Here is a 27,263-nt window from a genome sequence, read left to right as displayed (position 1 = left end):
AAAGGCGGGTTGTACAGAAGGGAAATCGTGGGGAGCAGTGTCACAGACAGGCACCGGGAGTAAGGGGGTATGCAAGATGACCTCAAGACCAGAGACTTCATTCCCCTCATCCCTTTCCCGGGCTTCCGAATGCAGGCTTGTGTCTGCCTGGAGAGCGCGTCATAGTGATGGCCAAGAGATGCGCCGATCCAGTGGTTGAGTCTCGGCGACCCAAGAGACGGTGTCCTGGAGCTCTCCACTTCAGCCCTACCCGATCATTCGGATAGGCGATGACATCCAAGCTGATCCCAAAGGAAAATAATGATAATAATACGAATAATGCATCATCAGATCATGGATTCCTCGCTCTATGTATGTACATCAATGCAAATGCAATGCAATCGTTGTCCGCACAAAAGTCATCACGCTGGTCTGTATGTACACTTTTGGTCTCTCCCTTCTTCCACTGGGACGGGTGGGCGGCCAAGAGACTCCGGTCAACAGGGAAATTAAAATATAGACATTAACTAGGTCGGAAAGGGTCAGTGCCAGGGTTGGTCCGTTCCCCTGACAAGCACCATGGGCAAGGTAGCGGACGTCAGATGATAGAGGGGAGGACCACAGGGGAGATCTTGGATTCCAGCGCGCTGCTTTGGGTATCAAAACAAGAATTTTCGTTACAATCAAAAGGATGGTGGGGCAGGCCACTAGCACTGCTCGTTCACCGGAAGGCGTGATGTCTCATATGGCGCCATGAATCCGCAAGACTGCGCTCGATCCCTGGGATTGGAGTACGCGATCGAGGGGTAGTCCATTCATCTGTGGCAGCTTGAAGCTGGCCCTTGCTCATGGCCATCGAGCGGCGCGCCTTGTCTCGTCGCACGGCAACGCGTCGGGACGATCGCAGTTCTTCGATACGACCCTGGCCGACACGATGCCGTCGCACGAAGCAGTCGTCCAATAAGGAATTGGCATCCAGCAGCTTCTTTGGCACGGTCTGGATTACTTGGAATACCTCCATCGGATCGGAGACCGCCAGGATATCCCTTTCACATGCCTTGAAAATGGCCAGGGAGACTCGAAAGAATGTCTTTGACCCCTCGTAGAAGAAGACATCCCAAACACGTAACGTAGTCTCCAACGGTAGAGTGCCAATGAAAACAGACATCAGCCAGTTAGTCAAACCAAGGGTGATATCTGGCAGTCGTGAGTTGACTGTGAGTGGAGGAGTCTTGGTGCGCGGCCCCGACCCCGTTATTTTGTTATAAATTTGGGGCAAGGAGTCCTTCAAGAGTACCATGAGGATCCAAAGATCAATGTTGGCACCTTCCAAGCTGATCTCGTGTGTACCAGGCAGGTATACTGTGGTGATAATATGCAACATCCAGAAGGCTTTCTCCTCCGGGAGGAATAGGAGCAGCATACCCGTGATGAAATTCAGTGATTGGGTATATCCCACTTGAGGGTTATGAAGGGCAAATGCATATAGCACACGACGGAGAGATTGAATCATCTGGGTCTCAACGATCACCGAGCCGTGTCTCAGGTGGCTGCTACCAGAGCTAGCGCCTGACTTACTGAGCTCGTCAGCATTTTCGGGCTTGAAGTGAACGTTATCGGGGAAGGTCCGATGTAAATCACGTTCGATGTGCTCTTTGTCGTCGTTCGTCGGGGAGTCCATGGCCTGTGCGACCAGTCGATCGTAGAGGCCGGGATTGCGGTTGATATGCTCGTATCCTCCAGCATACCAAAACCATGCGGCTCCCCGAAACTCTGACGGGATACCTTTCCGCACGAAACGTTTCACCTTGGACGACTTGGCTGGAAAGACGGTGGGGTCCGAGGTCGATAGGCCGTGCTCGCGCAACAGCTCCGACCACTTGACCCTCCTAGTTGCGACGAAATCGGCATACGTAGAACTCCAGGCCTCGTACTGTTCCAAAGTGACATGGTGGCTCGCCTTGCGAAACCCATAGCGATCGCGACTTGTGGTGTCAAGGAGCAATGGTGGAGGTACGGTTCCTGGAAGAACCAGCTTTGTTTCTTCATAGGCGATCCCCAAGCCTGGATTGGATGGTGTTTGCTCAAGGGAGGCGTCCGTCACCAACTTCGCGTCGGGCTCGGGCTCGCCCAGGAAGGGACCATCGAGCTGATTCTGGTCTGGTGGGTTCAAAGCCGCCAAAGAAGAAGGCACCGGTGGAAGGTCCTTCACAGGATCCAAATCCGGGGAATGTTCATCCGAGGTATTGCCGTCATCCAAGGTCAGGGCTGTAGGTGGTCGTGGAGGACTCAATGGCCGTAGTTTCGTATCGTCCCGCAGGTCAGGAGACGCCGGTTCCTCTGTCACATCGCTGAAGCCATCTAGATACATCGAAATAGCATCCTCGACGCTCATGCCACCGTCCTTGTCGTAGGGTCCGTCCGGAGTGTCCGGGGACAAATCGGTGATCGAACTACTTTTAGTGAGAACAGAGCTGCGTTCGGTCCCGCTGGCATGTTCGATGCTGGAACGAGAGGTCATTGCGGAATTGACACTTGACCGGAGGGCGTCTTCCCCGTAGGTGTCTGGAGAACCATATGGAGTTGACCTGGGCAGGGCCAAAGCATAGTGGTCGCTTGGTTGGCGTTCTTGGGGGTAGTGAACCTTTGGAGGTCTACCGTTTAACCGGGAGCTAGATCGAGAGGTTCGGAGAGGGGGTTGCAAGGGAGACAAATTGCGATGAGAGGCACGTTCATGACCACTCTCCAAGTATGCTGGCCTGGGGGAGCGGTCATGGGGTTGAGCTGGGAAGGTCGGCGCGCGGTGGTATGTCGGGCGTCGCATAGTCAATTCTTCAGGATATGAGGGCTGAGGAGAGGCGGCACGAAAGAAAGGGTCCTCCATGGGAGGGTAGGCGGGATATTTCCGAGGCATTGGAGGTAGACGATGGGACGGACGAGAGCCAGTGGCGGTCGAGGGTCGTGGAGAAGGCGGATTGATCCTCAGCGGGTCCAATCGAGGCGGATGAGGGATTCTGCGGCGAGTGGGAATATCCGACTCGCCTGGGGAGTGCGGATAGTGGAAGTCTCCATCTTCTAGTGTGACCATGGCCACGAGCTGGTGAGCCAGACTGAGCTGGGCATTGGTTGATGTCAGGAAAGTCGGAGGATATGGCGGAGATGGGAGGAGTGAAGTGGAGGTCGAGGAACTGCGAATTCGATATAGACCCAGACGGGCAAAGGAAAAATGCCGGGAGGAGAGATCGACTGCAAACGAATGACAGGGTGTGTAAACGAGGTAACGATACCCGACCAGGTGCGGGCAAGTGAAACGAACGGCGGGAAAAAGGAAAAAAATAATGAGCTAGGAAATAGAAGGAGAGGAAGTAGATGCAGAAGGAGACCCGGCTGCAGAGAGATTCAATCCATCCAGGAGAGGTGATCCTACCAGAGGTTCATTGAGGGAGGAGGAGGAGAGGATGAAGAGGAGGAGGAGGAGGAGAAGAAGAAGAGGTGGTGATAGATGAGACAGACACGATCCAGGAAAGAGTTTAGTCGGCCCTGGATGGAGCTCGACGGGAAGGCGCGACCCAAAAGTGGGAAAAAAAGGGGAAAGCGCTCCGTTGCCCGATGGGGCCTAGTGTGGAATGTGACCCGTTCCTTCCTTACTCAGAGCTGTTTTGCATTCCATCCATGTTGTGAATTTGCTGTTTTGGTCTTCTATTGTCCTCCATCTGATCTTCTTCTCTTTTGTATGATCATTATCGTTGATATCATCCAGTACTATGATTGTACGAGGTACTTGATCCCTAGATCGTATTCTCCCAGACGCACCATACACATCACGGTGGCGTCACCGTATGCAATGCACCTGTACTCCATTTCTCCTATCAGTCGTTCGATCCGTTCCGTCTGAATGGCAGCCACTCAATCCGGATTTCATCCCGCCTGCATGATGTCAATCTTCTATCATCTATCTCCGTTTCTTCTTTCCAGTTTCCCCTCGTAAGTGGAGTCCTTTCTGGTTTTTTGCCCTCCTGGACCCCTTTCGCTTCGTTTCATCCGCTGCTAGTCCAGTCGAGTCCCGCTCCACTCTCCGTCTTCCCGAAAAATCGCCCGAATGGGTCCGATACATCCATTTCAGAATACGGAGTAGATGCACTACTCCAGTCCCTCCATCCCTTGCGTCGATGGCAGCAGCACCTGACCGTCGTTCGTCGTCTCCATTGGACCTCGCCGCATTTGACTCACAGGAGGCAACTGTTGTTTGTTTTGCTTTTCTCGTTACCGTCCTAGCCCGGAAGTCTATTTAATTGCACCCATCATGTCGGTTTCGCTGTGGAATTTCGCGTCGTTGGGATAACATCAGTCGACTTTTATCGCTTACCACGTTCTGATATCCCGCTCTATCTGGCTAACTCCCCTCAGTATGTCGGTGTCTTTGACATATCATGGTGCGCGCCGTACATATGCGTCAATGTACGACACCACATACTCCGTACCTTACTTCATGTATCCTCCGACGGTTCGATGCTCAGGAATGACACTTGCCTTACCCCAATCCTATTACATGTACATTAGTGCAGCCTAAATATCCCGAGCACCCCGGTCGTCGACGCAATCAGACCCCTCGCCGTTTGGAATAAACAATCCCTCTTCCGTAATCTGTGTGGGTTTCCGCTCTAACCAAGTATTTCATCTCCGAGTGACATGTATCCTTGAGGAGAAACAAGAGCACTCTGAATCATGCAGTGGAATGCTCGGTGAATCGTGTTTTCATGCCAGGGACGTGTCTTCTTTAGGTTTGCCAGGTCGGTGTTCGAGAATCCCTTGTAACATCCGAGACATTGAGTTCTCCGGACAGCTTCGGGGGGTCCATGAAAAACAACATCCCATGATTTCGAAATACAATATTACCTCACTCAAGGTTAGAGGTTGTGAGGTCATGTCAATTCCAAAAACCGGTAGCACAGTCACCACATCAGTACCTAGGTACGAATTCCTGCGTAAGGGATTTTCTCGACATCCCTTCCACGTCACGCCCATCTTTCCATTTCAAGTATGACAGCCGTTCGACTTGTGATATATATCCTACACATCACATCCGTCGTTTCTCGCTCCAACAGTCCCCGCCCCAAGATCCCGTCGGGCAAGCCGAATATCAATCTTCTTCTGCCGCACAAACCACGCGTTAATAATCTCCCACTCTGCCGTAGGGCCATCTAGTTCGATCTATATCCATTGTTAGCCATAGCACCATCCATATTTTCCAGGAACATCACGCACATCGTATGTCAATAACAGCGACGGCACCAACTTGTATATCTCCAACAGACTAATATTCTTTCCAATACACGTCCTCGGCCCCGCCCCGAATGTAAGGGTAGCCCGGACCATATCCTGTCGTCGTGTCTGGAACGCAGCCTCGGGTTCCTCATCGCCTCGAAGCCACCGCTCGGGGATGAACGACTCCACGGCGCTTCCGAAGACGGGGTGTCGATGGATGATCCATGGGTTGATCCCAACGATCGTCCCTGGGGGTAAGAACGGGCCATCCGGTAACTGGAGTCCCCCTTCTGGGACAACGCGTTCCAGTAACAGGCCCACCGCGGGGTGCAGACGGAGCGCCTCCTTAATGACCGCATCTAGGTACGGCAGTTCCTGGCTTTGTTTCCATGAGACGGGCAGCGTGACCGTTCCTGAGTGAAATGCTTCGCGCAATTCCGCCCGAAGCTTCTTCATCACTCGTGGATTCTTCAAAGTGTAGTATAGGATGGCGCGGAGCGAGATGGCCGTTGTGTCAGACCCGGCGTTCATGTTGCTGACGGTGTATGAGAAGACCTGCGCGTCGTTGACCACATCTGGATACGTGCTCTTCGCTTCGAGGAAACGTGTCAAGAAGTCTTTGCGTTGCGATGATGCCCCTACAGAGCCCTTCTCGCTGTTCTGTGACAGCCGCTCGCTCATACGGTCCCGAGCAAACCGGGCCACCGCCGTTGTTGCGCCACCCTGAATGAGCTGTTTCAGGGGATTTTTCACAAAGACGTAGTCCAGCCAGGGCATCTGGCCGATCTGCCATGTTCAGGTCCTGTTAGCATGCGTACTAATGCCAAAGCAAACCATGTACCTTTCCCGCGTAGTCAAGCGTCTTTTCCAGGGAGCCAATAATCCCATCAACGTCCTTCCCCTGCTCCAGAAACCCAAACGCCTTGCTAAATGTCAAATGCCCAATCACATCGAATGCATCTACCGGTCAGTCAGCACGGTTCCTGCTAACGGTCCACTCAGCCACGCTTACAATACTGCAACCAGATAGCAATATCGCAGACTTTTCTCTCCGAGACAAACCGGTCCAGTTGGACGAACAATGATTGAATCGTGCTGTCCACAAACGGCTCGAACTCCGTCAGGGTGCTCATCGAATATGCAGAGGAGACGGGACGCTTGATGGCAGCATGAAAGTCCTCATCCAGAGTAGTAAACAGAGTTGGGGTAGGCTTTCCTTTGGCGAGTTGCTGTTGCACGCGGTAAAAATCGGTCTACAAGAACGATCAGAGTTTCAGACAAAGCCCGTTTCATTTCTTAGGATTACTCCATCTTACCTTTCGGTAGCCTTTATTGATCCCATAGATCGTCTTCACGGCATCAGGGTTCCGCACGCTGACTACATTAGGTCCAAGTCGAACATAGTCCCCATACCTCTGGTGCAGTTTGTATTGCGTCACTTCTGGACGTGCGCGCGCCACATCGACAAATCTCCAGAGGTTGGAGAGTTTGGCAAGGAAGGGCCCTGGGACGGACGATGCACCTGGAGTGAAGTAGTTCCGCGTGAGATGGTAGACGAGACCCAACACTGTCAGGGCTAGGATATGCTGGCTGCAGAAATCGAAAATGCTTGAAAAGACGGCCATTGCGATGACCGTCCAAGGTGTATCGAAAGGTCGCTCTCTATTAGCCATCTACTCCGTATGGGGCATATATATGTATATCCCCAAACCCCGCATTTAATAGACTCCACCTGGATTGTGGAGAGACAAAGCTGATGAAGCAGTACGGTAGCTGCCGTTCATTGTGTACGCCAATCATATGGGACATGATTGTATGGCTTCACGGAATTTCTTCCGCGATATAGGGAAGGAAGCGGGGAAACAGCACAAGGTCTAAAGGCGTGTCCGGATATCCGACTGGCACGGCAGTTCAATCCGGATCCGAACAAGGGTCGACTCGTCTATGTCAAGCATTACCACTGTCTAATTTCGGATACCGCATCTCACGAACAGTGTAGATTCCACTCTATAGTTCTAAGCTGCAATACTCAACCATCGCAGGAGTGAAATACACGACCAGTCTATCTGATACTTCATAGGAGCGTGCATCACGCACGAAACGGGGTGGACTAGGGGTAAGACCGCGAGGCTCGTTCGAGCACGACCACGCAGAATGCCTGGGGAAGCGAGCGTTTCGGAGGGTTGGGGCCAGATGCGATACTCTCGTAGGGAGGAAAAGCCTCTCAGGGCTCAGCGGAATACCCTCAACCGAAACCTTCATAGCACGACCACATCGTATCACCTCACTACCAGCGGGCGATCCTGCTATGCCGTCGCATACTTCCTCGTCCATTCGCGGGCGATCTCCTCGTACCGGGCGCGATCGTTCTTATACTGCTCTGCGATGCGGCCCTCCACGGCATCGTCGGGCATGGGCTCCGCGAGAAGTTGCTGCGCAAACTGCAGCACGGCCGCAATGCGTGAGCTGGGTTTCCACTCGTCGGGCCTCAGCATGCCTAGACACATGCTCCCTTTGTCGTCGTTTGTCACGTTGGGGTGGTAGATCTTCGTACCGAAGGCAACGGTCGGCGGCTTGAAGGGGTATTCGGTGGGGAGGGTGAGCTTGACCAAAAATCTGCCATTCTATTGACCATGGGCATACGAGTTAGTCATCTCCAGAGGATGTTACACGTCTCGCGTGGGAAGCAAGGACAGGACTCACGGCATATGGAGAGTTGTCGGGCCCCTCCATGAAGACCTTCCATTCGTAGAGGTTGGCTTCGTTCGCTAGCTCGACGGTGATGCCAGCAGGTGGTGACTCAACCAGCTCAGCGAGTTCCTAGAAGCGCATGAGATGGTGTCTTCTAAGTCGAATGAGGATACTCACTTTGGCAATGCGTTTCTGGCTGCCCATTGTGCGTTGGAAACGATACGGGCGGAAAGAGAGGGATGCGAGAAGAGTCTATAAGGGAATATGCAGGCTGGGAGGAAGAGAGAAGGGAGAAGATGAAGAGGCTGAGAGGCTGAGAGGAAGAAGAGGAACAGGAAAGAGTAACAAACGGTCTATGAGTGGTGGGATCGGGAGCTCAACTCAGCCTGGCGGGGCCGCTGGTCGGATCAGGCGGGGCGGGAATGGTCGACGTCAGAGCCGCTTCCGACATGGATGTTTACGATTTACGATACGGATACAGTCGGTTGACGGGACTCATGCCTGGCGCTATTCTACTGTCAATTAACCGGATCTATGGTGCATAAAACCCTACTCTCGTTGTAGTATCACCATCAACCCCATGATCCCCAGCAGAACGCTCTTCAGCCACGGGTGCTCACTCAGCATGATCGTCACATATCCTACCATGGGAATATACCCCCGGACACTCCCCACGATGTCTTCCTCGCGATGTAGATAGTCCTGGCCTCGTGCGTATAGTTCGGTATCGTCCGCAACGTTGTTGTCGCCCTTGGTAAGGAGCATGTTGGTAGGGGTGGAATCGCTAAAGAAAATCCCATGTGTCAGTATCAAGTCGCGTGCGTTCAGGAGCGAACAATCCAACATACTCGGCGATTTCCTTCACCTGCTTCGCCTTGCCTTCAATCTCGGGGTAGGTACGGACGACGCGGTGCACGATTGGGATGTCCTTCCCACGGACGTTGTAGACCACAATCTCTCCCACTTCAGCTCGTGGGCTGCGATTCCACAAGAACTTCACCATATTTGTTAGACGTTTTCGTCTCGGAGGACCGAAGGGATAAGACCAACCAGAAGGTCGCCACGCTGGAACGCCGGTTCCATACTACCTGACAATACGACCACTTGGGTACTTTCTGTCAGTGATTTTGGAATCGTAAGTTCCAACCGGGGGAAGCAGCTTACCAATTGGGCTGGAGCTCGCGGTGAAAACAGACAGGCCTTTCCACAACATGAAGGCCGTGCTGAGCACCAGGGCAAAATTGAGGACTTGGGCCAGCGATTGCCGAGTGTTCGATAGATTTGACGATAGGAAGGACAGCATGGTGAGTTCGTGTAGCTGGGCTACTTGGAAGGGTCAACTTCGGAGGTTCGGCGGCGACGGAGACAGGGAGCAAGTAAATTGTGAAGATGACAGAATTAATGATTTGTTTGTTTTATCCCAGGAGAAATCGGAAGAGTTATCCCCACTGTGACCGGTAATCAGCCAGCTGGTAACGGGTGTTGTTGCTGACCAGATCGGCAAAGGGAGAGGTGTCCTCGATTGAATGTTTGGCTCGCCGCCTCCAGAGGCCATGTGGTTTCCGCTTGGCATCGGCGGATCAACCACACTACTTGATTACTTTGCTTCTACGGAGTAGTAGAACACTTATATTCTATGAACCCTGAATATGAAAAGGAATAGTTACAAATAAGGTAGAGAGGTAAAATATCCTGAAATTACAGATGCCGAAAATAAAAGGACGCTGACAGAAGAAGAACATACAAATTGAATAGCAACCATAATATCTATCCATTGAACCCACGCATTACTCCGTTGATCAATATCAGCCTTGTGCTGCAACTGCACCAGGGCGGTTGGTCTCCCAGTACTTCTCCTTCTTGCCCCTGTTTGCGATGAGCCCGACTACATCGAAGGGGTCAAACAAGGTAAGGAGGAAATGGCGACGATCCTCGTAGCCTGGACCTTCAATCTCGGTAACACCATCTTCTGCGAGATAGATTTTATTTGACCGTGGCAACCATCGCATCGGGGGGGAAACATTGAGCAAGGTGGTGTTGGAGTACATGACAAGAGTTTCGAAGATCCAGAAAAACCATTCATCCTTCAAGATAGGACTGATCTGGTCAATGTTGCTGACGTTCAAGCTCGCCGCTGTAAAGTATTCGACAGTTCGATAGATGGTGCGTATGGTGATAAGAGTGCAACTGGTGAACAGCACGTAGAGCGCATATCTCACCTTATAATTGAGGACACCCCCGCGAGAGCAATTGTAGTAAAATCGTCCGGCCAGAGATACAAATCCCACCATTAAGGCAATCTGCAGAATAAGAGCGGCTTTCAGAAGAGCCTTGCCAATGTCCTGTCTGGACTGGGTATTGCTCGTGTTGGCAACCAGCGCAGCTCCATTTGCCGTTATAGTCTCGATCGCAGCGCCCATCGCGATGAAGGTGGTGAAGACGCGGCCAGGGTGAATTGGTGAATGGTAAGGGATATAATAGAGTATGCGGCCCAAGGTGAAAAAGTTGGCGCCTTCGTAGACCGGTCTATCCAGCCGTTAGCCGCATTAATAATATATTGGCAGTGATTACGCCAGAAGTACATACGGCGCGGCGAGTAAAAAGACTGTACTCGCGATGTATATGGACAGATTATCCCATTCGCCAAAAGCTCCCACTGTCCGTAGGATAAAACCCGTGGTAAATAGCAAAGCAGACCAGGGAAGCAACCCGGTCACCTTCCAGGATTTGTATTTACTGGATAACCAAGCTGTTAGGTTCTCGTTCCTCCTGTGAGTTGAGGTACTTCGTACAAACATTGGTAAATATGTATAATCCCAGATACTGTAAAGAGTACCGCAAATGCGATGGGTGCACCTTTGTTTGGAGCATAATACCAGTAGCTTCCCTCTTCTGTTAGCAGTCAGCAATTTCGGTCATTTATATGTTATAAATTCTCATAGAGGGTCACTTACGGTATGGATCCCTTTTCCCAAGCATATTCAGGATATACCTCTCGAGTAAACAAGTGTTGGCAATGTGGTTCAATAAAAAAAACCCAAGAGATGACTGCACAGAGAGAATAAGACCAACTTGTTCATGCAGAGCTCACGCGCGGTGAACTGCGAATATATATACCCAGCATCGTGGCTCTCGGATTGAGGCTGAAGGGTCTAGCGAAAACGAGCACCCGAATTAGGATATAGGACAGACACCCGTGGATGGGGCGTCTTGTCCGTCCACATGTCATTGCCTATCACTAAACTTAAAAAGATGAAGAAACACGGGTGCAGGTGACTGATTTGCCCAGTCATCGATTTCAGCCACAGTAGTCCAGCGACAGTTGGCTTGTAGTGCTGGTCCAGACGGAAGTAAGCGAATACGAGCAGGGCTGAGTCTTGGAGAGCGTCGAGTAACTATGGGGTGGAAATGGAGCGCCTAAGGAAGTTAATGTATCAGGCCGCATCGTATTGCGAAAACAGTAAATCGGTCATAATATCACGGTGCGATTTTCCATCGATAGAACAACAACTTCAGTCTGGGGGGATCAAGTGTTGCGACATGAGGAAGACTGCCAAAGCGGCCTTAGATATCAGGCATCGAAGCTTATGTCCCATTTGGGAAGGCGTTGCCTGGACAACATTCTGCTAACCCGAAATGGAATCGAACGCCACTGCACTTCTCAAAGGGGAAAGTCCTCAACTTGACAGGATCCATTTCATCGACTGTCGTTAACCTCATCGCGCTCTACGCAGCGAGACACGCACAGCCAGCCACCATGGACTCCTCGCCATCATCGTCCTTATTTCAAGTCTACCTTCGCCTCCGTCCGCCCGTCTCGCAGAGTCAAGATCCTCAACCCGAGCGCTTCTTGACGGTAGAAGGTCCCGAATCAAATGGACATGAGATAGCTACTGCTACGCCCACTCATGTCACGCTCCAACCACCGAACGATGGAAGAAAACGTGGGATTGAGAGATTCGGCTTTACACAGGTATTCGAAGAATCAGCTTCGCAGCTGAATGTTTTCCAGGAGACAGGGCTGGAATCTTTGATAAGAGGCGTTCTTCTGGAGGGGAGAGATGGATTAGTCGCTACACTAGGAGTTACAGGAAGCGGAAAGGTATGAATGAGCTCAAACTGGCACCTCTGAGTTTGCCTGACATACATAACTCCTAGAGCCATACAATTCTCGGCTCCAAAACACAGAAGGGCATCACACAAATGGGGCTCGACGTGATATTCAAATCCCTGGCCTCAACAATCAGACCCGCAGACAACTCAATAACTCCAATGCTGTTATCCTCCGTGTCATCATCCGATCATACAGAATCCCAAATGTTTACTGCACAGGCCTTTCTCGAGGCGGTATATGGTGATTCTGGAGCAGATCGTGGGAGAAATTCTAGAGCCCAGACTCCTATGAGCTCCTCCAGGGCACAGACTCCAATGACGGTACGAACCCCCTCCCCGGAAAGTCCATTGCGAAGGACCACGACCCCACATCCACGTCCTCAAGCGTCCCCAGGATCCCGGTTGAATATGTTCCGTGGACCTATTCCCCTCTTGCCATCCGTCTACTATTCTCCCCAGTCAAGGCAGACGCAAGATACTGGTCCCCTGGGAGTTCTCCAGAGCTGGTCTAGACGAAAATGTCCTAGACCCGCGGCGGTGCTCCTCTCTCACTCCCCAAATGAGTTACATTTTACTAAAGCGCATACCCAAATATTAAAGGAACCGACACCCGCCATTATCTTCCCCCGTCGCCCCATGTCCCAGAGACCTAGCGCGCTGCCCAGGTCACCCGATGTGAGCCATATGACCGTCGAATTAAACCCAAACTCGGAGTATATCGTCCTCGTCTCAATGTATGAAGTGTACAATGACAGGATATTTGACCTTCTGTCCCCTGCAATTGTGTCTGGGCAAGGGAGTGCTATGTCACGACAAGGGAACGCGCAGAAAGATCGAAGACGGCCTCTTCTTTTCAAGTCGACAGAAGGATCCCCAGATCGTAAGGTTGTTGCTGGGCTACGCAAGATAGCTTGCAGTACTTACGAGGAGGCACTTGCAATTCTTGACATAGGTCTTACAGAACGAAAGGTTACGGGAACTGGTGCCAATAGTGTCAGTTCTCGCAGCCACGGGTTCTTCTGTCTTGAAGTGAAGCGAAGAATGCGGAACAAGAGAACCGGGGATGAGACGTGGATAGGGAACACCCTGACAGTTGCAGATTTGGCAGGTGAGTCGGCCAATTATCTAATGGCTTTAATATACGTCTGACTTGATTATAGGCTCCGAGCGAGCAAGAACCGCCAAAACAGCTGGGTCTACCCTTGCTGAAGCTGGCAAAATCAACGAGAGTTTGATGTACTTGGGACAGTGTCTGCAGATGCAGAGCAATATACAAGATGGAAACAAGGTATGGCGCCACATCAGTTCACTAGACTTCTTCCCTAACATAGGTAGACGGCGATGGTACCATTCAGGCAGTGCAAGCTTACTGAACTCCTATTCTCCAATTCTTTCCCATCTTCGACTCAAAGTACTGGCCACAATCGTCACCCTCAGAAGGCTATTATGATCGTCACTGCCGATCCTTTGGGGGATTATAACGCGACTTCCCAGATTCTGCGGTATTCTGCACTGGCCCGTGATGTTACGGTCCCTCGTGTCGCTTCAGGGTCCGAGTCTTCGGTATACTCCAGTTCCCTGGGATCTCTTAGAGCTGGAAGTGGACGACATTCTCCGAATATAGCGTTACATGAGGAACTAGATCAGGCTATGTCCGAGATTGAGCGACTGACGAGCGAAAACGAGAGCCTCTCGGTGAAACTGGCTGAAGAGGAGATTGTTAGAACAGAGTTGGATTTGAGACTCAAAGCCAGCGAGGAGAGATGCCTCATGATCGAACAGGAAGTACGCGAGGAATGCTGGGCTGAAATGGATGAGCGAATGGAAGAAGAGAGAAGGAAATGGCAAGCTGCTCTGGATGAACAGGTAAGGCAATATGGCTACAAATCTATCGTAATTGGGCTAACTATACTAGGCTGGTCATAATGATGAACACATTGACAAAAAAATCGAACTATTATCGCGAGGGTTCCGAAGTGAGTGATATATGCGTAGGTGTTGCTTGTATCTAGACTGACCTTGGTTTCGCAGTTCACGAAGACCCTGAGCCTTCTCGTGATGATAAGATCGAAGACCTTGAATTTGAGAACGATCAGCTCCGCAGCAAATTAGCGGCATTAGAACGAGAACTGCTGTGTCGTTCGCCCACTAAGAAACCTAAACCCAAGAATACGCTAGAGCCATCACGCAATTCGAATATTTTGGGCCGAGAAAGCGACATCGAGGTGGCCCTCCGCAAGATGGACCAGCTGAAGCTGGCCGATAGCATGTTCTCCCCTTCTCCCGCCTCAGCCTCTCCTGGCAAGAAGAAGAAAATGACCACGAGGAAATGGGATCTGGCCCCAGAGGAAGACATTTAGTCGCATTCATGTTAAATCATTGGTTGGTTCTGTTCTGTGTTCTTAGATCATTGCCATCTCTGCTTGCAGGAGTTACTGGGCGTCATAACTGTCGGGATTTGGGATACCAGGATCAGTCAAAGTCTTCTAGTTTTATTTCCGCCTAATATGATGTAAATATTGCCAAATTCTTGGCCTAATACGGTATCCCACTGATTGAGGAGCAAGGGCAACGCCATACGAAACAGTAGTTAATTATAGCTGTATCGCTAGCCGTGCACAATGCATTCTCTGCACCCAAGATGCTGTGGTCCAGGATACGACAGACCAAATATGACGGGCCAGGGCTCGATGGATGCTTAGCTCATATCAACGGAATATTAAGGCAACATAGATGGACACGACCAATGCTTAAAGTGGGTACCTGGACGACTTCTGTTGGAAGTTTGTCAAGTCGACAAACCTTTCATCTCCTGAATTTCTATCGGTCGTTGAATCTGATGGGAATATTCGTTACTGTCTGTGCTGACACTGGGTGGGTGGGCTAGGATCTTTAAATGCTTACTTTCTTGATCGGCTTTTTACTGTTTGGCGCGCTGATTATTCCGCCAGTGGATAAGACCTATGCCTGCCAGCAAAAGAATTGAAGTATGAGAAATGCAAGCATCGTTTATTTAGCAGTCTGGATTAGACAAATCAGCATCAGTACGGCTTGTATTTACGTCGGCTTCGATTCCACATAAGGGTGAGCATCGGAGGAAGGGTAGTTTGACAAACCTCACGTAGTAGTTCGGCGCATCACCGGGTTGGTATGTCTGAGGCCCGATCAGATTTCCAATTGTATGGTAAAGCCGGAGCCTCGGATTTAAGGTAGGCAGAAAGACAGAAACCAGACCTGAGCATACTGTATTAGATTAGTATGCAGTGGGCGGCTGACTGATGATAGTCAAACCTACATGTGCGCGTATTGATGTCATATGGTAAAGTAAATGGAAAAGATGTGTACTAGCAGTATTCCATGTTTTCGGAGGCCAACGGTTAGGCACCAAGAAAGAGCCCCCGAGTCCTTGCTACAACGGCTGTGGGGTTTAACGAATAAACCAACTATAAATTCAAAGTGTTCTCACCCTGGGTATAGAGGGAAGTATCAAATACGCATATCCCCACGTTACAGTACTGCGAAAATGACGAACTCCAAATATCATCGTTGGTGACGTCTATATCACCAAGTTGGAGTGCCCAAAAAGCCCTCTTTACTGGTGTGACCTGGTTACAAAACCAACCGGGGACAATGACGACTTCGCTAGCTGTTCCTCCACGGTGTGGCTTCAAACCAGCATAGCTGCAAGGAATCCGATGGCCCCCACACGCAAGAAGGCCTGCAGTACCTTCTCGGTGGTCAAAGAGCGCTGTGATTTGGTGAGACCCAATTGTTCTCGATGCAATGCGCGGAGGCTGCGGTGTCCATACGCCCACGCGACTAAGGACTGCCCGGGAGGGACGTACTGGCAGATGTCTGCCACCAGTCCGACGAACTATCCTGTGACGAGCTCGTCCGCGCGTGCATTTGAAGAGACCAGTGCTTTTAGCTCGCGCAGAGCAGTATTTTTTCTGGATCTTATCACTGTTCTTATAGTTCTACTTTCTGTACTAGAGTGGGAAAACTAACCCGCTCCACTAATAGGTGGAGAAGCTGGGACGTAGAGTTAGGTTTTCCAGCTTGGCTGCTTTTTTGGGCATAGTTCAGATGTGATTCATGTAATATCATTGGCCGCCTAAATCCGCCATCCCATTAGATTCAACTACTACTATGTACGCAACAGTCTTAACAATCGTCCACAGTTTGTTACATTATGATATTATGACGAGGATAATTTTTCATCGATCTTTTATCATGTACCAATACAGCGATAAGAGGCGGGAAATTTTTGTGCTTTCGCAAAAGTGGTCAGTTAATCACACTGAACCACCCTCAACCATCAGGTACTTCGCTGCCAAATTCCTCCCAATCCCGCTACTCCGTTTACTCTGTTTAATGGTACAGAAGGTATCTTTCTACCACATCTTGCAATATTAGACAGTGCTCTTCCACTCCACCTATCTTTTGTCGAATCCTTGTCGTTATCAAGGACCTGATTAATGCGGAGAAAACAAAGTAATCAGGACATATGCCTGGATACCAGGCTGGAAAACCGGGAGCTAAATAATCCAGGCCCAAAAGATGAGGCCCATACAGGAGCTAGGTCCAATTTATTCGACCTTGAGCAACTTGGACGCCAGAGACCTGCCAACTTCCTCAATGCGTGGGTAGAGATAGGGTTCTGTGTTTCGTTACTGGGGTCGATGTTGCTCACAGTATGTATCCTCAGTCGCTTTAATGATCGGATTTGTTTTAATTCACTCAGGAGTACTTCGTCAGTGGCTCGAACACTATCTTACCGATATTAGCAGATGCGCTTGATATACCGCAGGAGTCAAGAACTTGGCCGGCGAGCGTCTTTTCGTTAGTCACTGGTGCGTTTCTGTTACCAGCGGCTCGTTTCGCCGATATCTATGGCGCCAGTTTGGTTTTTAACTCGGGGCTTATTTGGTTTCTCATTTGGTCTTTTGTTGGAGGCTGGAGTAAGAACTACCTGATGCTAGTGTTCTGCCGTGCACTACAGGGGCTTGGACCCGCCGCCTTCTTGCCTTCCGGGATCAAGCTGCTTGGAACAATATATCGACCTGGTCCACGAAAAAACTTGGTGTTTAGTCTGTATGGGGCCTTTTCACCGATTGGATTTTATTCGGGTATCTGCGTCAGCGGTTTGAGTGGGCACTACCTCAGCTGGAGATGGTACTTCTGGATAGGTTCCGTACTACTGTTGGTCCTGTCGGTGATATCATTAGTTACCCTCCCATTGATCCAGTCACCAGAGAATTTACTGGAAGCCAAAATGGACTGGCTTGGATGTCTCACGGTCGTACCTGGATTGCTCCTGTTGGTATATGCCCTTACGGACAGTTCCCATGCACCCGATGGCTGGCGGAGCCCTTACATAATTGCTACCCTCATCCTTGGTGTTATTTGCCTTTGTGCATCATTTTACATTGAGGGCTGGGTAGCCACCTCACCACTACTTCCGTTCGATCTATTCAGGGTCAGATATATGATGCCGCTGTTTGTCTCCTTGCTTTTTTCCTATGGTGTCTTTGGTATATATCTCTTTTATGCCAGTTTTTAGTGAGTCCAGTGACAGAATCCTAACAATGGCCACAGAACTAATTATTAATTCAGTATCGAAACTGTTCTGGGCGAGAACTCACTAATAACGGCGGTTTGGTTCTCTCCAATGGCTGCCGGCGGCATCATCCTTGCTACTGTAGGCGGGTTCACCCTCCATCTTCTTCCAGGCAAGGTCTTGCTTCTGATCTCTGGAGTGGGCTATCTTGTTTGTGTGTTACTATTTGCGCTGATACCCGACAACCCTTCTTACTGGGCCTATATATTTCCTGCCATGCTTGGCGCAACCATCGGGGTCGATATAACATATAGTGTCAGCAACATATTTATAACAACAAACCTACCTCAACATCGGCAAGGGACTGCAGGCGCCGTGATCAACAGTATCGTGTTCCTAGGCATAAGCTTCTTCCTTGGGGTAGCTGATATTATCGTTTCTAAAACCCAATTCCTGGGCTTTCAGGGGAGTTACAAAGCAGCATTTTGGTTCGGTGTGGGATGCGCAGGTGTTGCTTTCATGTTATTAATCTTTATCAGGGTCGGAAAAGCAACGAGTGATTTGACCGTTGAGGAGCGGGCCCAGCTGTGGGAAACCCCAACAAGCATAGAAATTGGACTGCAGAGAACATGAATAGTGGCATCGGTAATGAATGGCATAAGTAGTGATGTAAGTATTGCTGTATTGCTTACATCACTATGTCCGGACATTGTGGAACTTAACGAATATTCGTGTATACTTAGCTATCTAATCTGCGCACACTTTCGCCCGTCCCGTGGCACGAACTTTGAGCAATCGGAATGAATGACCTCGTGCATTATCGTTGAAACATAAATACTTGATTGCTCAGACGGTGATGTATCAGCTATCGGTCATTCCACAATGGGAGATGGTATTTTCCAGTTCTATTTTCGTTCAAATTGGAAATGAAAAGAATGGAGCCTCGGCGTATGCTGCCAAGGTTCAGAAGCTTGCAGATAATTCCGTTTATTTGATTCATGAATCCGGGATATTTCTGCCTATCTGGGGATTTCACAAGAATACATAGCACGTTAAACATATCGTTCGACCAAAATGAAGGAGTGAGCCCGCCAGCAGAAAGAAAATGGCCTTGCTCCTAAGGACTGGAAGGTGGCTACTTTGGACGAAAACCCGTGGTTTATGAATTGAAAAGAAAAGTAGCATCGCCTCCAAGGGATAATATATCGGGACTAGGATCGAAAATCTTTTCCTCCTGTAAGCTAGTATATAGGTTCCCTTGAGATTCAAATGTACGTATATCTGTGTCAGTTCGGCCACCGTTCCATGTCCTCCGTGTATGATTGTATCTTCTTGAACCGGCTGTATCAATAGTACGATGTGCATGCTCCTTCTGGTCTTCTTCAATTGAACGCGGCTTCGATTAGAAAATCTTTTTTACCTATATTCAAACCCGTTATTTTATGCCGTACACAATAGTATTAAAGACATATATAGTTGCCCCACCGGAACTTCGAATAAGTCTCAGCCGTCCATACTGATAAATGATTGCCCTCATCGTTCAGTGCTATGACACGGCATACACGGGACGATAATCTGATCAAGCAGACAGCATATTTGGTCTTCAAATAATAATCAAAGAGCTGAAATTGATAGACTTGTCCCGCGCATAATGAACCCAGGTGATGTCATGGCTGAGATCCGAGGACCAAAAAGTCTTAAGAAAGTTAAGAACACGACTTCGATCAAGATGGCCGCTTATCCGGATAACATTCAACATGGCTTGCTCGATGGTACTCTGCATCCCTTGGTGGCCCCTACTTTCCGATCCGGCGATGAACAGAGGCCATACAAGGTCCTGCGCGACATCGGCACTGCACGAGAGGCGTAACGCATGCTCAAGGAGCACATTTCGAGAGGACAGAATGCACTGTTCGGAGGCCAAGTTGTTGGCAAGGACACGGTGACTATAAATAAGCGTTGCATGGTAAAACATGTCCACTAGACATTCGAAGTCGCGCCTTCCCTGAGTAGATTTGAACTCAATAATCTGGCTGAGCTGCATCATCCTAGCTTTTGCGGCCTTGATATCCAGTATGGTGTATTCGATAGGGGCGATTTGGGACATTGACTGCGTCGTATATGCCAGTCGTTCCGCGCGAGTAACAATATGCATAATCCGGATGAAATCACTGAATAGAGTGATATTGTCAAAAGCGGGAATATTCTCTTGTAGATGGTCAATCAGATCAAATGTTGTTAACTCGACGAAAACTGACGTAAAGTAATACTCATAAAAGAGAAATGCATCCGCGACGTTCGTGTACAGTGCACTAGGGGCGGATTGTAATTTCCACTGGATGATTTCCCGGGCACATTGTATGTGCATCCGCCATTGAGCGGCCGGTGCGGTCAGTAGTTCAAGGTTGTAAAGAATGAGAGCAGAGGCCAGGATGCATCTCGCTCGATCCGTGTTTTTCACTTGGTTCGGAGCTTGCAGGAGAGCCCTCATACATCCTGATAACCAAGAAAGAGCCGCGTTTTGGTAGTGACCAGAGATGACTTGCAGCCTGTGGACCCAAGGATGATCTGTTTGGTACCTAGAGGCCAGATCTTTTGAAGCTAGGGCAAGCACGGAATAGCGTACAGTGGACGAATAATGCGAAAGAGGCATAATTACGCTTCTCCAGGGATTTCGATGATCATCCACCCACGCGAGCCTTGTAGCGACAGCTCGATCAAAGTGATGGAGTAATTGAGTAATGAGGGAGTCAAATGGAAAATGTGGTGTTCGTATTGACAATGAAACATCCGGAAAGTTGATGCCAGCACAGGATTGTAATGGATTCTGGGATACCTGGAGGTCCCTAAGGACCGGTTCTGCTCGTCCTGTGAATTTCCCCCTACTGGCAACCCCCTGGCCCCACCGTAAATATACCCCGTATCCGGGGCAGTCCAAGCTGCGTGAAATACACTTTCGACAGTTGGGTGTCGTTCTATCGCACGGGATCCGACGGGACTTGCAGTTATGACAGTCTACACTTTGAAGTCAATGAGGTGGATTCGATATATACACTTGGCAGATGGGCTAAACCACCTTTATTTGGGAGTTTGATAGGCGAACGTTCAGCGGTCATGTGCGATAATGATAGGAAGGATGGCAAGTTCAAGATGTCAAGCCTTTTTTTGTCGTTTATTTAGTTGTGGAAATGACGCTGTCGTGCTGATTAATTCCAGCGAGAGGTCAAGGTGTGTCGAACACCGATGAAACCTTCATCCGTCGGCACTGACGGGTATAAGGCAAAAAAGTGACCAAGAGTCGATGCTGCTATGTCTGACTAGAGTCAACGTCAACCCTTGTGGGTTCTCATCCCAACGGTCTTCCGTTACGAGTATATGCTAATCCCGGAAAGGACGCCAAGATGATGAAATAAAGTTCTGGTGGAGACTTTCCTGAAACTATCCGAGCTTTTCATACTCTATTCTCGCCATCAGGGTCTTAATTTCTATGTGCGTTTCCTGCCCTGTGCGTCTTTGTAGGTTAGTCAAGGTCATTCGATAATCGAACGGGGACCAGTCGTTCTGTCGAGAGTCCGGGCAGGATATATCCCCTGGCCTTTACGAAGCCATTGGGTAAAACTGACGGAGGGCGGGTCTGGAGTGTTATCGCCATGATGAAATATCCATTCAAAGGTCGACGCATGTGTCTCCTTTATGCGATCCATTCTCCTATCCATGTTTTCATACCCAATAGATCGAAGAATAAATGCTTCAGCCATCGCTTCGGTTGTCATGTTGAGAAGACTTAATAGCGAGGTCTTCAGTTCTTCGGCGGTCGGTCTTTCACTGATACTGGCAGAGAGTTCACTAAGGCGATCGTGAAGTAAAGCGAGATTCTGGTCTTGATCCTTCTCTTTGCTCAACTGTCGAAGGCGGTCTCTGATCTCTGATCTGTCAAACGTGTCAGTAATACAACTACCAGTCGGAACGATTCACCGGCAGAAATGCTTACCTTTCCATCGCTTCAGTGTGGACAACTAGTTGGTCTTGACCGCGCATTAGCCTGGCAAGATATTCCCCCTTTTTCTTTCGTGTAAACAAGTTTCGAAACACAGCCAAAGTCGCTTCCCGTTTTGATCCATCTTTCGCAGTGCACTCCTTGAGAACATCGATGATTTCGTCAGCGATTCTTTCGCACTCGGTTGACAGCTCATAAACTGCTATTGCTTCTTCTTTTCCCGTTTTCTCTGAGCCCCGCAATCCATTCTTTTGGAACTCATTCTTCTGGAACTCATTTTTCTGGAACCTCAAGTTTTTTGACCACACTTTCAGACTTTCCGTGACGGCTAGTAGACTCCGATTCTCCTCAGTGAACCCGAGCGCAGAGCGATAAATCTGTTTTGTTTCACCAAATATTTGCTGCGCGAAGGTAACAAACGTTATCAATGACGATACCACCCCTAGGGCACTCACCGGGTCCATCTTGATGACTTTGGCAATCGAACAAAAGATGAGATGCAAGTCAACAGTTGTTACTTTGCGGCTGAAAATGCCAAGGCCCAACCACCCTCTGATCATCTAGTAATTGGTCAGGTGATAATAGGAAAAGGAAATAACAGGATAATGCGTACTTACTTTCCAGGTTGGCTGCGTTCTGTCACCGTCCATCCCTTCTTCTGCTCCCTCTACCTGCAGAGGTGGAAGTACAAGCTACCCACAACGTTCGCTATTGACCCTATCAGCAATCAACATGGGAACCAGAGACCCGAGTCTTCCTTTATCTAATATAAATGTTTGTCGAAGAAGCAATTATGTACGTGCTAAATATACATACCTGTGTATCTAACCAGAGCAAGAGGGCCTGGAGGTGACATTAATATAACTTAATCCCTTGGTGACGGAGTTTGTCCTCAGGGCAATCCAATTATTATTACCAATTGAAGCGCTGAATAACTAGATATATGCGTTCCCATACTTCGGTAAAAGCTGCTTATTCTCTAGAGTTGGGCAAGGAGCCCGACAGCGTTATAATAGACCACCACAATGTCAAACGCCAGTGAGGCGCTCTTCTCGATTAGGCATCCTATATCGCTTCCCGAAAGTCACCGTCACCGCAGAATACGCAGTATAGAGTAGTCCTTAAGGGAATTCTAATGACAATCAAAAATACGAAAAACATACAACAGCCGGGATTCGCTGGTGGTCACCCACCCAACTACTAACCGGCCGGCGTGTGGCTTGAGTACGGCTGAGCGGACGGGAAGCCCTATTTTCCACACCCTGTGGTCGTATGTGCCTGTTTCTCTGTTTAAAGGGTACATAAGAGGAGCAAACTTGAAGCAAAATAGGCTCTGTTTTGAGTTGAATACTTCGTGGGCCCGACCGTTGACAGCAAGTTCTCCTCCTCGGGTCCTCGGGCTGCATAAAAACTGAAAAGACAACCGCTCAGGTTCTACCCGAGAGAAGTCTCATCGGACGAGGAAGTCGTACTGTGTACGCCGTACACCGTAGATAGAGCAATATTCGGGACTCGACAGGCGCGCTTTGCGGGGAGTCTTCCCGGTAGCTCCCAAACCCAACATCTTGATTTACGGCATACGAGATGCTTCCGCGCTTGTATACTCGTCGAAGTGCCAGCATGGGGAGATGCACCTTTTTCAATCAATTATCCTATCCTATTTTGCCGACAACCGAGCACATAAAAAGCATGACTACATCCAACTTACGGGGCGGAAGATACGACCCTTCAAACGAGAAATCACGAACATTTATGAAACTTGGAATAGGCATGTGCAATATGCTCATACCGAGAGAAGATAAATACAAATCGGCATTTGGCCTATTCGATGTTCTCAATCTCTGTCAACTCAGAAATGGTAGCCTCTAGAAAATTTTTCTGCTCCGTAAGCCAGTCAGTCATACCGGGAATATTGAAAGGACGCTTGGTGTCAACCCTCTTCCGTTCCTCTTTCAACTTCAAGCGAATTCGCTCTTCGAGAAGCTCCAACCGATACTCTGTGAATCCTTGATAGAGCTCAGACCAGTTGCTAATGGCCCGCGATCCAGTCAAAACAATCTCATCGGGAATAGAGGGGTCCCGCGGCCGGAAGGGAGTCACCATAGTAATACGTTCACGGCCTCCCAAGGCCTTCAAGGCTTGATGTTCAATGTAGCGTCCTTGCATAACCACGGCAGTACCCTGTTGGTGAATAAGCTCAAATGTATATTTAACGTAAGCCAATTCTTAACCTACCATTCCAGGGCCACGGATCTTCTTGATTTCACCGGATGGTGTTCTGATAGCGGTCTCTCCCCCAACCATGTCACTGCAGTCCGAGAGCATAGTCACACACACAAAAGGAAAACTGTCGTAGTGCCATGCAAAGGCTGAAGTCTCAGGCTTTTCCTGGGCCTTACCGATAGTCGATGAATTGTCGTTCACCGAGATATTGATATTTGCAATCTCGTAGTCAAACGCCACTACAAGATCAACACCCGCCACCTCGGACATCTTGGCTAGCAGCTCATGTGAACTCCAAGCATCGCAGGTAAACGGCGCGCGTCTGTAATAACAAGTCAGTTGGAAGGACTGGATGCGTCAAACTTGATGGGGCGCGTACTCTCTTCCCATGCCTCTTATCATATTCTTCGCAAAGCTCGAAGAGTACTGGCAGTCTTTCAGAACCGGCTCGCTGAAAATCTCAGCCCGCATTTGCTTAATGGCATCTGGGTTGAACAGCGGGAACGGTTCCGAGGCCGCAACTGGCGAGATACCGTGCCCTTCAAGGCCGATATCCTTCATGGTGATGATTCCCTTCGGTGGCTGGAAGTTCAAGTGCTTTATTGGGTCGAAATATTCCTTTTGGTCCACTTGAGCACCGTCGATGAGCGATTGAGGCAGGATATTGCTTGGACGAGTCGCCTTCTTGGTTGTAGGGCCTACCACGGTGGGCGGCGCAGGGCGCAGCTGGGCAACGGAAGGCATATTTGACTGGCCCTGGTAAGATCAGATGAATGTATATATGTTTTGGCTGAGATTGTACTGTGAATCTTTAGCAACCTGGTGAGGAAGGAAATGGTCTCGAGCGGCTGGACCTTTTTATAGTTTGTCTGCTTCTTGCTACGGGAATCTTTTCTTCTTTTCAAGAAGAAAACACGCTCTCAGCTGTACCCAATCTCCGTGGACCATTTGGCGAGCATTATACCAAACGGGTTCACGGGACAGCTGCCTAACTCATCATAATATTGACGAGCTTACCACAACTACTCAGTTGGCCGATGTCTACCCTTATCCACATTTCCCGAACTTCCGACTTCGTTATCCTAGAGCTCTAGCCCGTTATCCGATGAAATGGCAAGTAACTGTTGAACCATCGGGAGTTCGGATCAAAGAATAGAAAAGGTCCTGGGGAAAGGCCCAATAGGGATCTCTGATGGAGCAAGTACATCGGGTCGGATTGATCGGGTGTAGGATAAAGACACTTATACTTCAAGTCGTTAAAAGAATATTTTGCCAATTTGCCTATAGTTCTTAAGACAGTATACTGTACGCTTATGCTGCGAACCCATTATGCCAAAAATAAAGGTACTCTTGAAGCATGGGTCCCTCGCTTCCGTGTTGGCGACTTGAGAACGCTCAAGTTCTCAGATTTGTTTCTTACGCCAGCAATAAAACATTATAATACAAGTAGACAATTATCTTCAGAAGGCCCTCAAAGCAGGCCGTCCGACCTATGGTGCATGGCAGATGGCCCCAGGAACGAACCTCACCGTTAACGAGCTATCTGTCAGTCAGCTACCAACATAGATTCTCTAGCGTCATGTTCTCATGCCTGTCGGACATTGAAAGAGTATTAAAATAAATCCATAATATCTAGGGATTGGCATTTAAGCCGCCTTGCACGTTTCCTCATTCCTACTCGGCGAAGTTCAATTGATACTACATAGCTGCATTAATACCTGCGAGCTCCAGGACGACTTTCCCAACTTGTTTACCCTGCCAAACATACTCAATGGCTTCTTCCGACTTCTCAAAAGGCCATATGGTGTCAATTATGTCATCAAACGTCATTTCTGTAGCTGAGATTGCAGCCATGAGTTCTTCCTGGTCATCCTTAGAACCAGCGTTGATGCCCCTGGCACGATAATTAGTCATCCCAAACAATCAGGGCTTATCTATAAATCAATTCTTACCGGACATTCAGTCTTCGATCGATGACGGTAGAGACAAACTCCTTCAGGTGTTCCGGCTGGTCCCCACCTAGATATCCGACCTGGCTGACAATGCCACCGCGTCGGGTGCATTGCATACTCTGGACTAACGAACTGCTGCCGCCATTTTCAACAACAAGATCGACGCCGACGCCATTAGTAAATTTCAAAACCTCTTTGTGCCATTCTGGATAGTTCCTATAGTTGATAGTCTGGATTTCAGGCTTTCCGAACTGTTGCTGGATCTTTTTGAGCTTCTCATCACTTGAAGATGTCAAGATGATCTTGAGACCAGACGCTCGCGCAAGCTTCAGGGCAAAGATGGCAACCCCACCAGTTCCTTTAGAGGCCATCAATCAATGCGCACATTTAAGGTACTCAAGAACTTACCCTGGATTAAAACCGTTTGTCCAATAGTGGCGCCCTTGAGAGCCGACCAGGCTGTCGTTCCAGCGCACGGAATAATGCTCGCCTGGACCCAGTCGAGATGGCTAGGAAGCTTGGTAACAAGTTTCTCATCGAAAATGAGGTGTGTCGCTAGGGTGCCGTCCTCGTTTGCTGCAAGCCACGATCGCCCAGTCGAGCGAGCAGTGACAAATTCGGAATCGGTTATAGGAGCTACTCGGTCTCCAACAGATACGAGTGATACCCTATCACCTACGGCAATAATTTCGCCAGCTGCATCATTGCCAGGAATGCCATGAGGGATCACGGGCCAAGGATTTCCACCGTTAGCGATATTGGAATCACGATAATTGAGAGCGACAGCATGGACCTTAATCAGGACCGCAGTTGGGTGGAGAGGAAGAGGTAGGTCTTCCTGGACGAGCTTCACTTTAGGAGAACCAGGTGTATAATCGTCGGTCCGACGGAATGCCTGACGGGATGTGATTTGAGCCATTATTGCTTTTCCGGGGAATGTAAATGGTTCTTGAGTGTATCGTATCGCCTCGCCGCACGTGCAATTAAAAGTTCGAAACGAATGGGCGAATAGTTCCCTCTATGTATGTAAAGGTTTCACTATCGGACCTTCAAAATAGAGACTTTGAATCGAGCCGATGCGTTCGGTTAGATCGGATAAGCCCCAAGAACCCCTCGAATTCGGCCTATGCGGAGAAGAAAAACCACTAAAAGCTGGGTTATATAGTATTTCCCGCAACAATCTCTCGGGTCTTCCGGTAAACGTAAGCTGGACTCTGAAAACGCCTGGATATATCACAGTCAAGTATATCACGGACTGACGGGCTTCGGAAGGAGATGCCGGGGACTTCCAGCGTCTAAAAGGCTCTTGGCCGCCGGGACCCGGGCCGATCCGAGGGAGCCTTTTCTAACCGACCCCAGGGGTCTTAGGCATGGGACACGGTTATTGAGTCGGTCATGTGGGTTAGTGGATTATACGTACTGTAAGATAACGTCTCTTAAATTTTGACCTTGTATATAGTGTATACTATACCGTGAATCGGAT

General features: G+C 49.3%; 11 protein-coding genes across 11 annotated transcripts; 2 read left to right on the top strand and 9 right to left on the bottom strand.

The window, feature by feature from the left end:
• Positions 1-324: 324 nt before the first annotated feature.
• Positions 325-3,513, bottom strand: BDV59DRAFT_170231 (putative GTPase activating protein (Gyp3)). Its single transcript, XM_073688376.1, has one exon. It carries the CDS (start codon positions 3,065-3,067, stop codon positions 701-703), a length of 2,367 nt encoding a protein of 788 aa, XP_073552034.1. The 5' UTR covers positions 3,068-3,513; the 3' UTR covers positions 325-700.
• An 890-nt stretch (positions 3,514-4,403) lies between these two features.
• Positions 4,404-7,167, bottom strand: BDV59DRAFT_209553 (cytochrome P450). The gene is made up of 5 exons (XM_073695407.1): positions 6,561-7,167; positions 6,257-6,497; positions 6,086-6,204; positions 5,245-6,030; positions 4,404-5,190 (listed from the first exon to the last, which is right to left on the bottom strand). The coding sequence occupies exons 1-5, from the start codon at positions 6,915-6,917 to the stop codon at positions 5,050-5,052; spliced, it is 1,644 nt and encodes a 547-aa protein (XP_073552033.1). The 5' UTR covers positions 6,918-7,167; the 3' UTR covers positions 4,404-5,049.
• Position 7,168: 1 nt separating this feature from the next.
• BDV59DRAFT_170227 (putative ubiquitin conjugating enzyme (UbcB)) lies at positions 7,169-8,336 on the bottom strand. The gene is made up of 3 exons (XM_073688375.1): positions 8,113-8,336; positions 7,948-8,064; positions 7,169-7,868 (listed from the first exon to the last, which is right to left on the bottom strand). The coding sequence occupies exons 1-3, from the start codon at positions 8,137-8,139 to the stop codon at positions 7,551-7,553; spliced, it is 462 nt and encodes a 153-aa protein (XP_073552032.1). The 5' UTR covers positions 8,140-8,336; the 3' UTR covers positions 7,169-7,550.
• Positions 8,337-8,424: 88 nt separating this feature from the next.
• Positions 8,425-9,450, bottom strand: sec11 (signal peptidase complex catalytic subunit SEC11). The gene is made up of 4 exons (XM_073688374.1): positions 9,100-9,450; positions 8,986-9,038; positions 8,784-8,929; positions 8,425-8,719 (listed from the first exon to the last, which is right to left on the bottom strand). Exons 1-4 carry the CDS (start codon positions 9,236-9,238, stop codon positions 8,485-8,487), a joined length of 573 nt encoding a protein of 190 aa, XP_073552031.1. The 5' UTR covers positions 9,239-9,450; the 3' UTR covers positions 8,425-8,484.
• A 290-nt stretch (positions 9,451-9,740) lies between these two features.
• BDV59DRAFT_209545 (putative RTA1 domain protein) lies at positions 9,741-11,187 on the bottom strand (the record flags this gene model as incomplete). The annotated part of the gene is made up of 4 exons (XM_073695406.1): positions 10,890-11,187; positions 10,728-10,827; positions 10,522-10,671; positions 9,741-10,461 (listed from the first exon to the last, which is right to left on the bottom strand). The coding sequence occupies exons 1-4, from the start codon at positions 10,912-10,914 to the stop codon at positions 9,741-9,743; spliced, it is 996 nt and encodes a 331-aa protein (XP_073552030.1). The 5' UTR covers positions 10,915-11,187.
• Positions 11,188-11,643: 456 nt separating this feature from the next.
• BDV59DRAFT_170218 (kinesin family protein) lies at positions 11,644-14,597 on the top strand. Its single transcript, XM_073688373.1, has 6 exons — positions 11,644-12,037; positions 12,094-13,156; positions 13,209-13,336; positions 13,384-13,914; positions 13,964-14,024; positions 14,080-14,597. Exons 1-6 carry the CDS (start codon positions 11,693-11,695, stop codon positions 14,406-14,408), a joined length of 2,457 nt encoding a protein of 818 aa, XP_073552029.1. The 5' UTR covers positions 11,644-11,692; the 3' UTR covers positions 14,409-14,597.
• Positions 14,598-15,831: 1,234 nt separating this feature from the next.
• On the top strand, positions 15,832-18,241 carry BDV59DRAFT_209544 (putative transporter; the record flags this gene model as incomplete). The annotated part of the gene is made up of 4 exons (XM_073695405.1): positions 15,832-15,847; positions 16,600-16,742; positions 16,793-17,610; positions 17,665-18,241. 4 exons carry the CDS (start codon positions 15,832-15,834, stop codon positions 18,239-18,241), a joined length of 1,554 nt encoding a protein of 517 aa, XP_073552028.1.
• An 878-nt stretch (positions 18,242-19,119) lies between these two features.
• Positions 19,120-21,003, bottom strand: BDV59DRAFT_209542 (Zn(II)2Cys6 transcription factor). Its single transcript, XM_073695404.1, has 2 exons — positions 20,685-21,003; positions 19,120-20,623 (listed from the first exon to the last, which is right to left on the bottom strand). The coding sequence occupies exons 1-2, from the start codon at positions 20,722-20,724 to the stop codon at positions 19,212-19,214; spliced, it is 1,452 nt and encodes a 483-aa protein (XP_073552027.1). The 5' UTR covers positions 20,725-21,003; the 3' UTR covers positions 19,120-19,211.
• BDV59DRAFT_87066 (uncharacterized protein) lies at positions 20,879-22,100 on the bottom strand. The gene is made up of 2 exons (XM_073697250.1): positions 21,600-22,100; positions 20,879-21,538 (listed from the first exon to the last, which is right to left on the bottom strand). Exons 1-2 carry the CDS (start codon positions 22,067-22,069, stop codon positions 21,139-21,141), a joined length of 870 nt encoding a protein of 289 aa, XP_073552026.1. The 5' UTR covers positions 22,070-22,100; the 3' UTR covers positions 20,879-21,138.
• Positions 22,101-23,426: 1,326 nt separating this feature from the next.
• BDV59DRAFT_198668 (uncharacterized protein) lies at positions 23,427-24,572 on the bottom strand (the record flags this gene model as incomplete). The annotated part of the gene is made up of 3 exons (XM_073693197.1): positions 23,427-23,786; positions 23,841-24,150; positions 24,208-24,572. 3 exons carry the CDS (start codon positions 24,570-24,572, stop codon positions 23,427-23,429), a joined length of 1,035 nt encoding a protein of 344 aa, XP_073552025.1.
• Positions 24,573-25,505: 933 nt separating this feature from the next.
• Positions 25,506-27,034, bottom strand: BDV59DRAFT_170213 (zinc-dependent alcohol dehydrogenase family protein). The gene is made up of 3 exons (XM_073688372.1): positions 26,189-27,034; positions 25,781-26,138; positions 25,506-25,722 (listed from the first exon to the last, which is right to left on the bottom strand). Exons 1-3 carry the CDS (start codon positions 26,697-26,699, stop codon positions 25,527-25,529), a joined length of 1,065 nt encoding a protein of 354 aa, XP_073552024.1. The 5' UTR covers positions 26,700-27,034; the 3' UTR covers positions 25,506-25,526.
• Positions 27,035-27,263: the final 229 nt, after the last annotated feature.

This window comes from Aspergillus ambiguus, assembly GCF_047715705.1.
Source record: "Aspergillus ambiguus strain CBS 117.58 unplaced genomic scaffold BDV59scaffold_3, whole genome shotgun sequence".
Classification (NCBI taxonomy): domain Eukaryota; kingdom Fungi; phylum Ascomycota; class Eurotiomycetes; order Eurotiales; family Aspergillaceae; genus Aspergillus; species Aspergillus ambiguus.
This window is presented reverse-complemented; position numbering and strand designations above follow the sequence as displayed.

Bases quoted from the DNA above. Each gene is read 5' to 3' on its own strand.
- BDV59DRAFT_170231 (XM_073688376.1), bottom strand. From the start codon at position 3,067: ATGGTCACACTAGAAGATGGAGACTTCCACTATCCGCACTCCCCAGGC.
- BDV59DRAFT_209553 (XM_073695407.1), bottom strand. From the start codon at position 6,917: ATGGCTAATAGAGAGCGACCTTTCGATACACCTTGGACGGTCATCGCA. The intron at 6,498-6,560 runs GTAAGATGGAGT...TCGTTCTTGTAG, and splicing joins TCAATAAAGGCTACCGAAAG to ACCGATTTTTACCGCGTGCA. The intron at 6,205-6,256 runs GTAAGCGTGGCT...ACTGACCGGTAG, and splicing joins TGCTATCTGGTTGCAGTATT to ATGCATTCGATGTGATTGGG.
- BDV59DRAFT_170227 (XM_073688375.1), bottom strand. From the start codon at position 8,139: ATGGGCAGCCAGAAACGCATTGCCAAA. The intron at 8,065-8,112 runs GTGAGTATCCTC...ATGCGCTTCTAG, and splicing joins GCCAGAAACGCATTGCCAAA to GAACTCGCTGAGCTGGTTGA. The intron at 7,869-7,947 runs GTGAGTCCTGTC...CATGGTCAATAG, and splicing joins CCGACAACTCTCCATATGCC to AATGGCAGATTTTTGGTCAA.
- sec11 (XM_073688374.1), bottom strand. From the start codon at position 9,238: ATGCTGTCCTTCCTATCGTCAAATCTATCGAACACTCGGCAATCGCTG. The intron at 8,930-8,985 runs GTTGGTCTTATC...AATATGGTGAAG, and splicing joins TCCAGCGTGGCGACCTTCTG to TTCTTGTGGAATCGCAGCCC. The intron at 8,720-8,783 runs GTATGTTGGATT...GATTTTCTTTAG, and splicing joins CAGGTGAAGGAAATCGCCGA to CGATTCCACCCCTACCAACA.
- BDV59DRAFT_170218 (XM_073688373.1), top strand. From the start codon at position 11,693: ATGGACTCCTCGCCATCATCGTCCTTATTTCAAGTCTACCTTCGCCTC. The intron at 13,337-13,383 runs GTATGGCGCCAC...TAACATAGGTAG, and splicing joins ATATACAAGATGGAAACAAG to ACGGCGATGGTACCATTCAG. The intron at 14,025-14,079 runs GTGAGTGATATA...TTGGTTTCGCAG, and splicing joins ATTATCGCGAGGGTTCCGAA to TTCACGAAGACCCTGAGCCT.
- BDV59DRAFT_209542 (XM_073695404.1), bottom strand. From the start codon at position 20,724: ATGACCGCTGAACGTTCGCCTATCAAACTCCCAAATAAAG. The intron at 20,624-20,684 runs GTGGTTTAGCCC...TTCAAAGTGTAG, and splicing joins TATCAAACTCCCAAATAAAG to ACTGTCATAACTGCAAGTCC.
- BDV59DRAFT_87066 (XM_073697250.1), bottom strand. From the start codon at position 22,069: ATGGACCCGGTGAGTGCCCTAGGGGTGGTATCGTCATTGATAACGTTT. The intron at 21,539-21,599 runs GTAAGCATTTCT...CACGTTTGACAG, and splicing joins CACACTGAAGCGATGGAAAG to ATCAGAGATCAGAGACCGCC.
- BDV59DRAFT_170213 (XM_073688372.1), bottom strand. From the start codon at position 26,699: ATGGCTCAAATCACATCCCGTCAGGCATTCCGTCGGACCGACGATTAT. The intron at 26,139-26,188 runs GTAAGTTCTTGA...TGGCCTCTAAAG, and splicing joins ACAAACGGTTTTAATCCAGG to GAACTGGTGGGGTTGCCATC. The intron at 25,723-25,780 runs GTAAGAATTGAT...TTATCGTGCCAG, and splicing joins GATCGAAGACTGAATGTCCG to GGGCATCAACGCTGGTTCTA.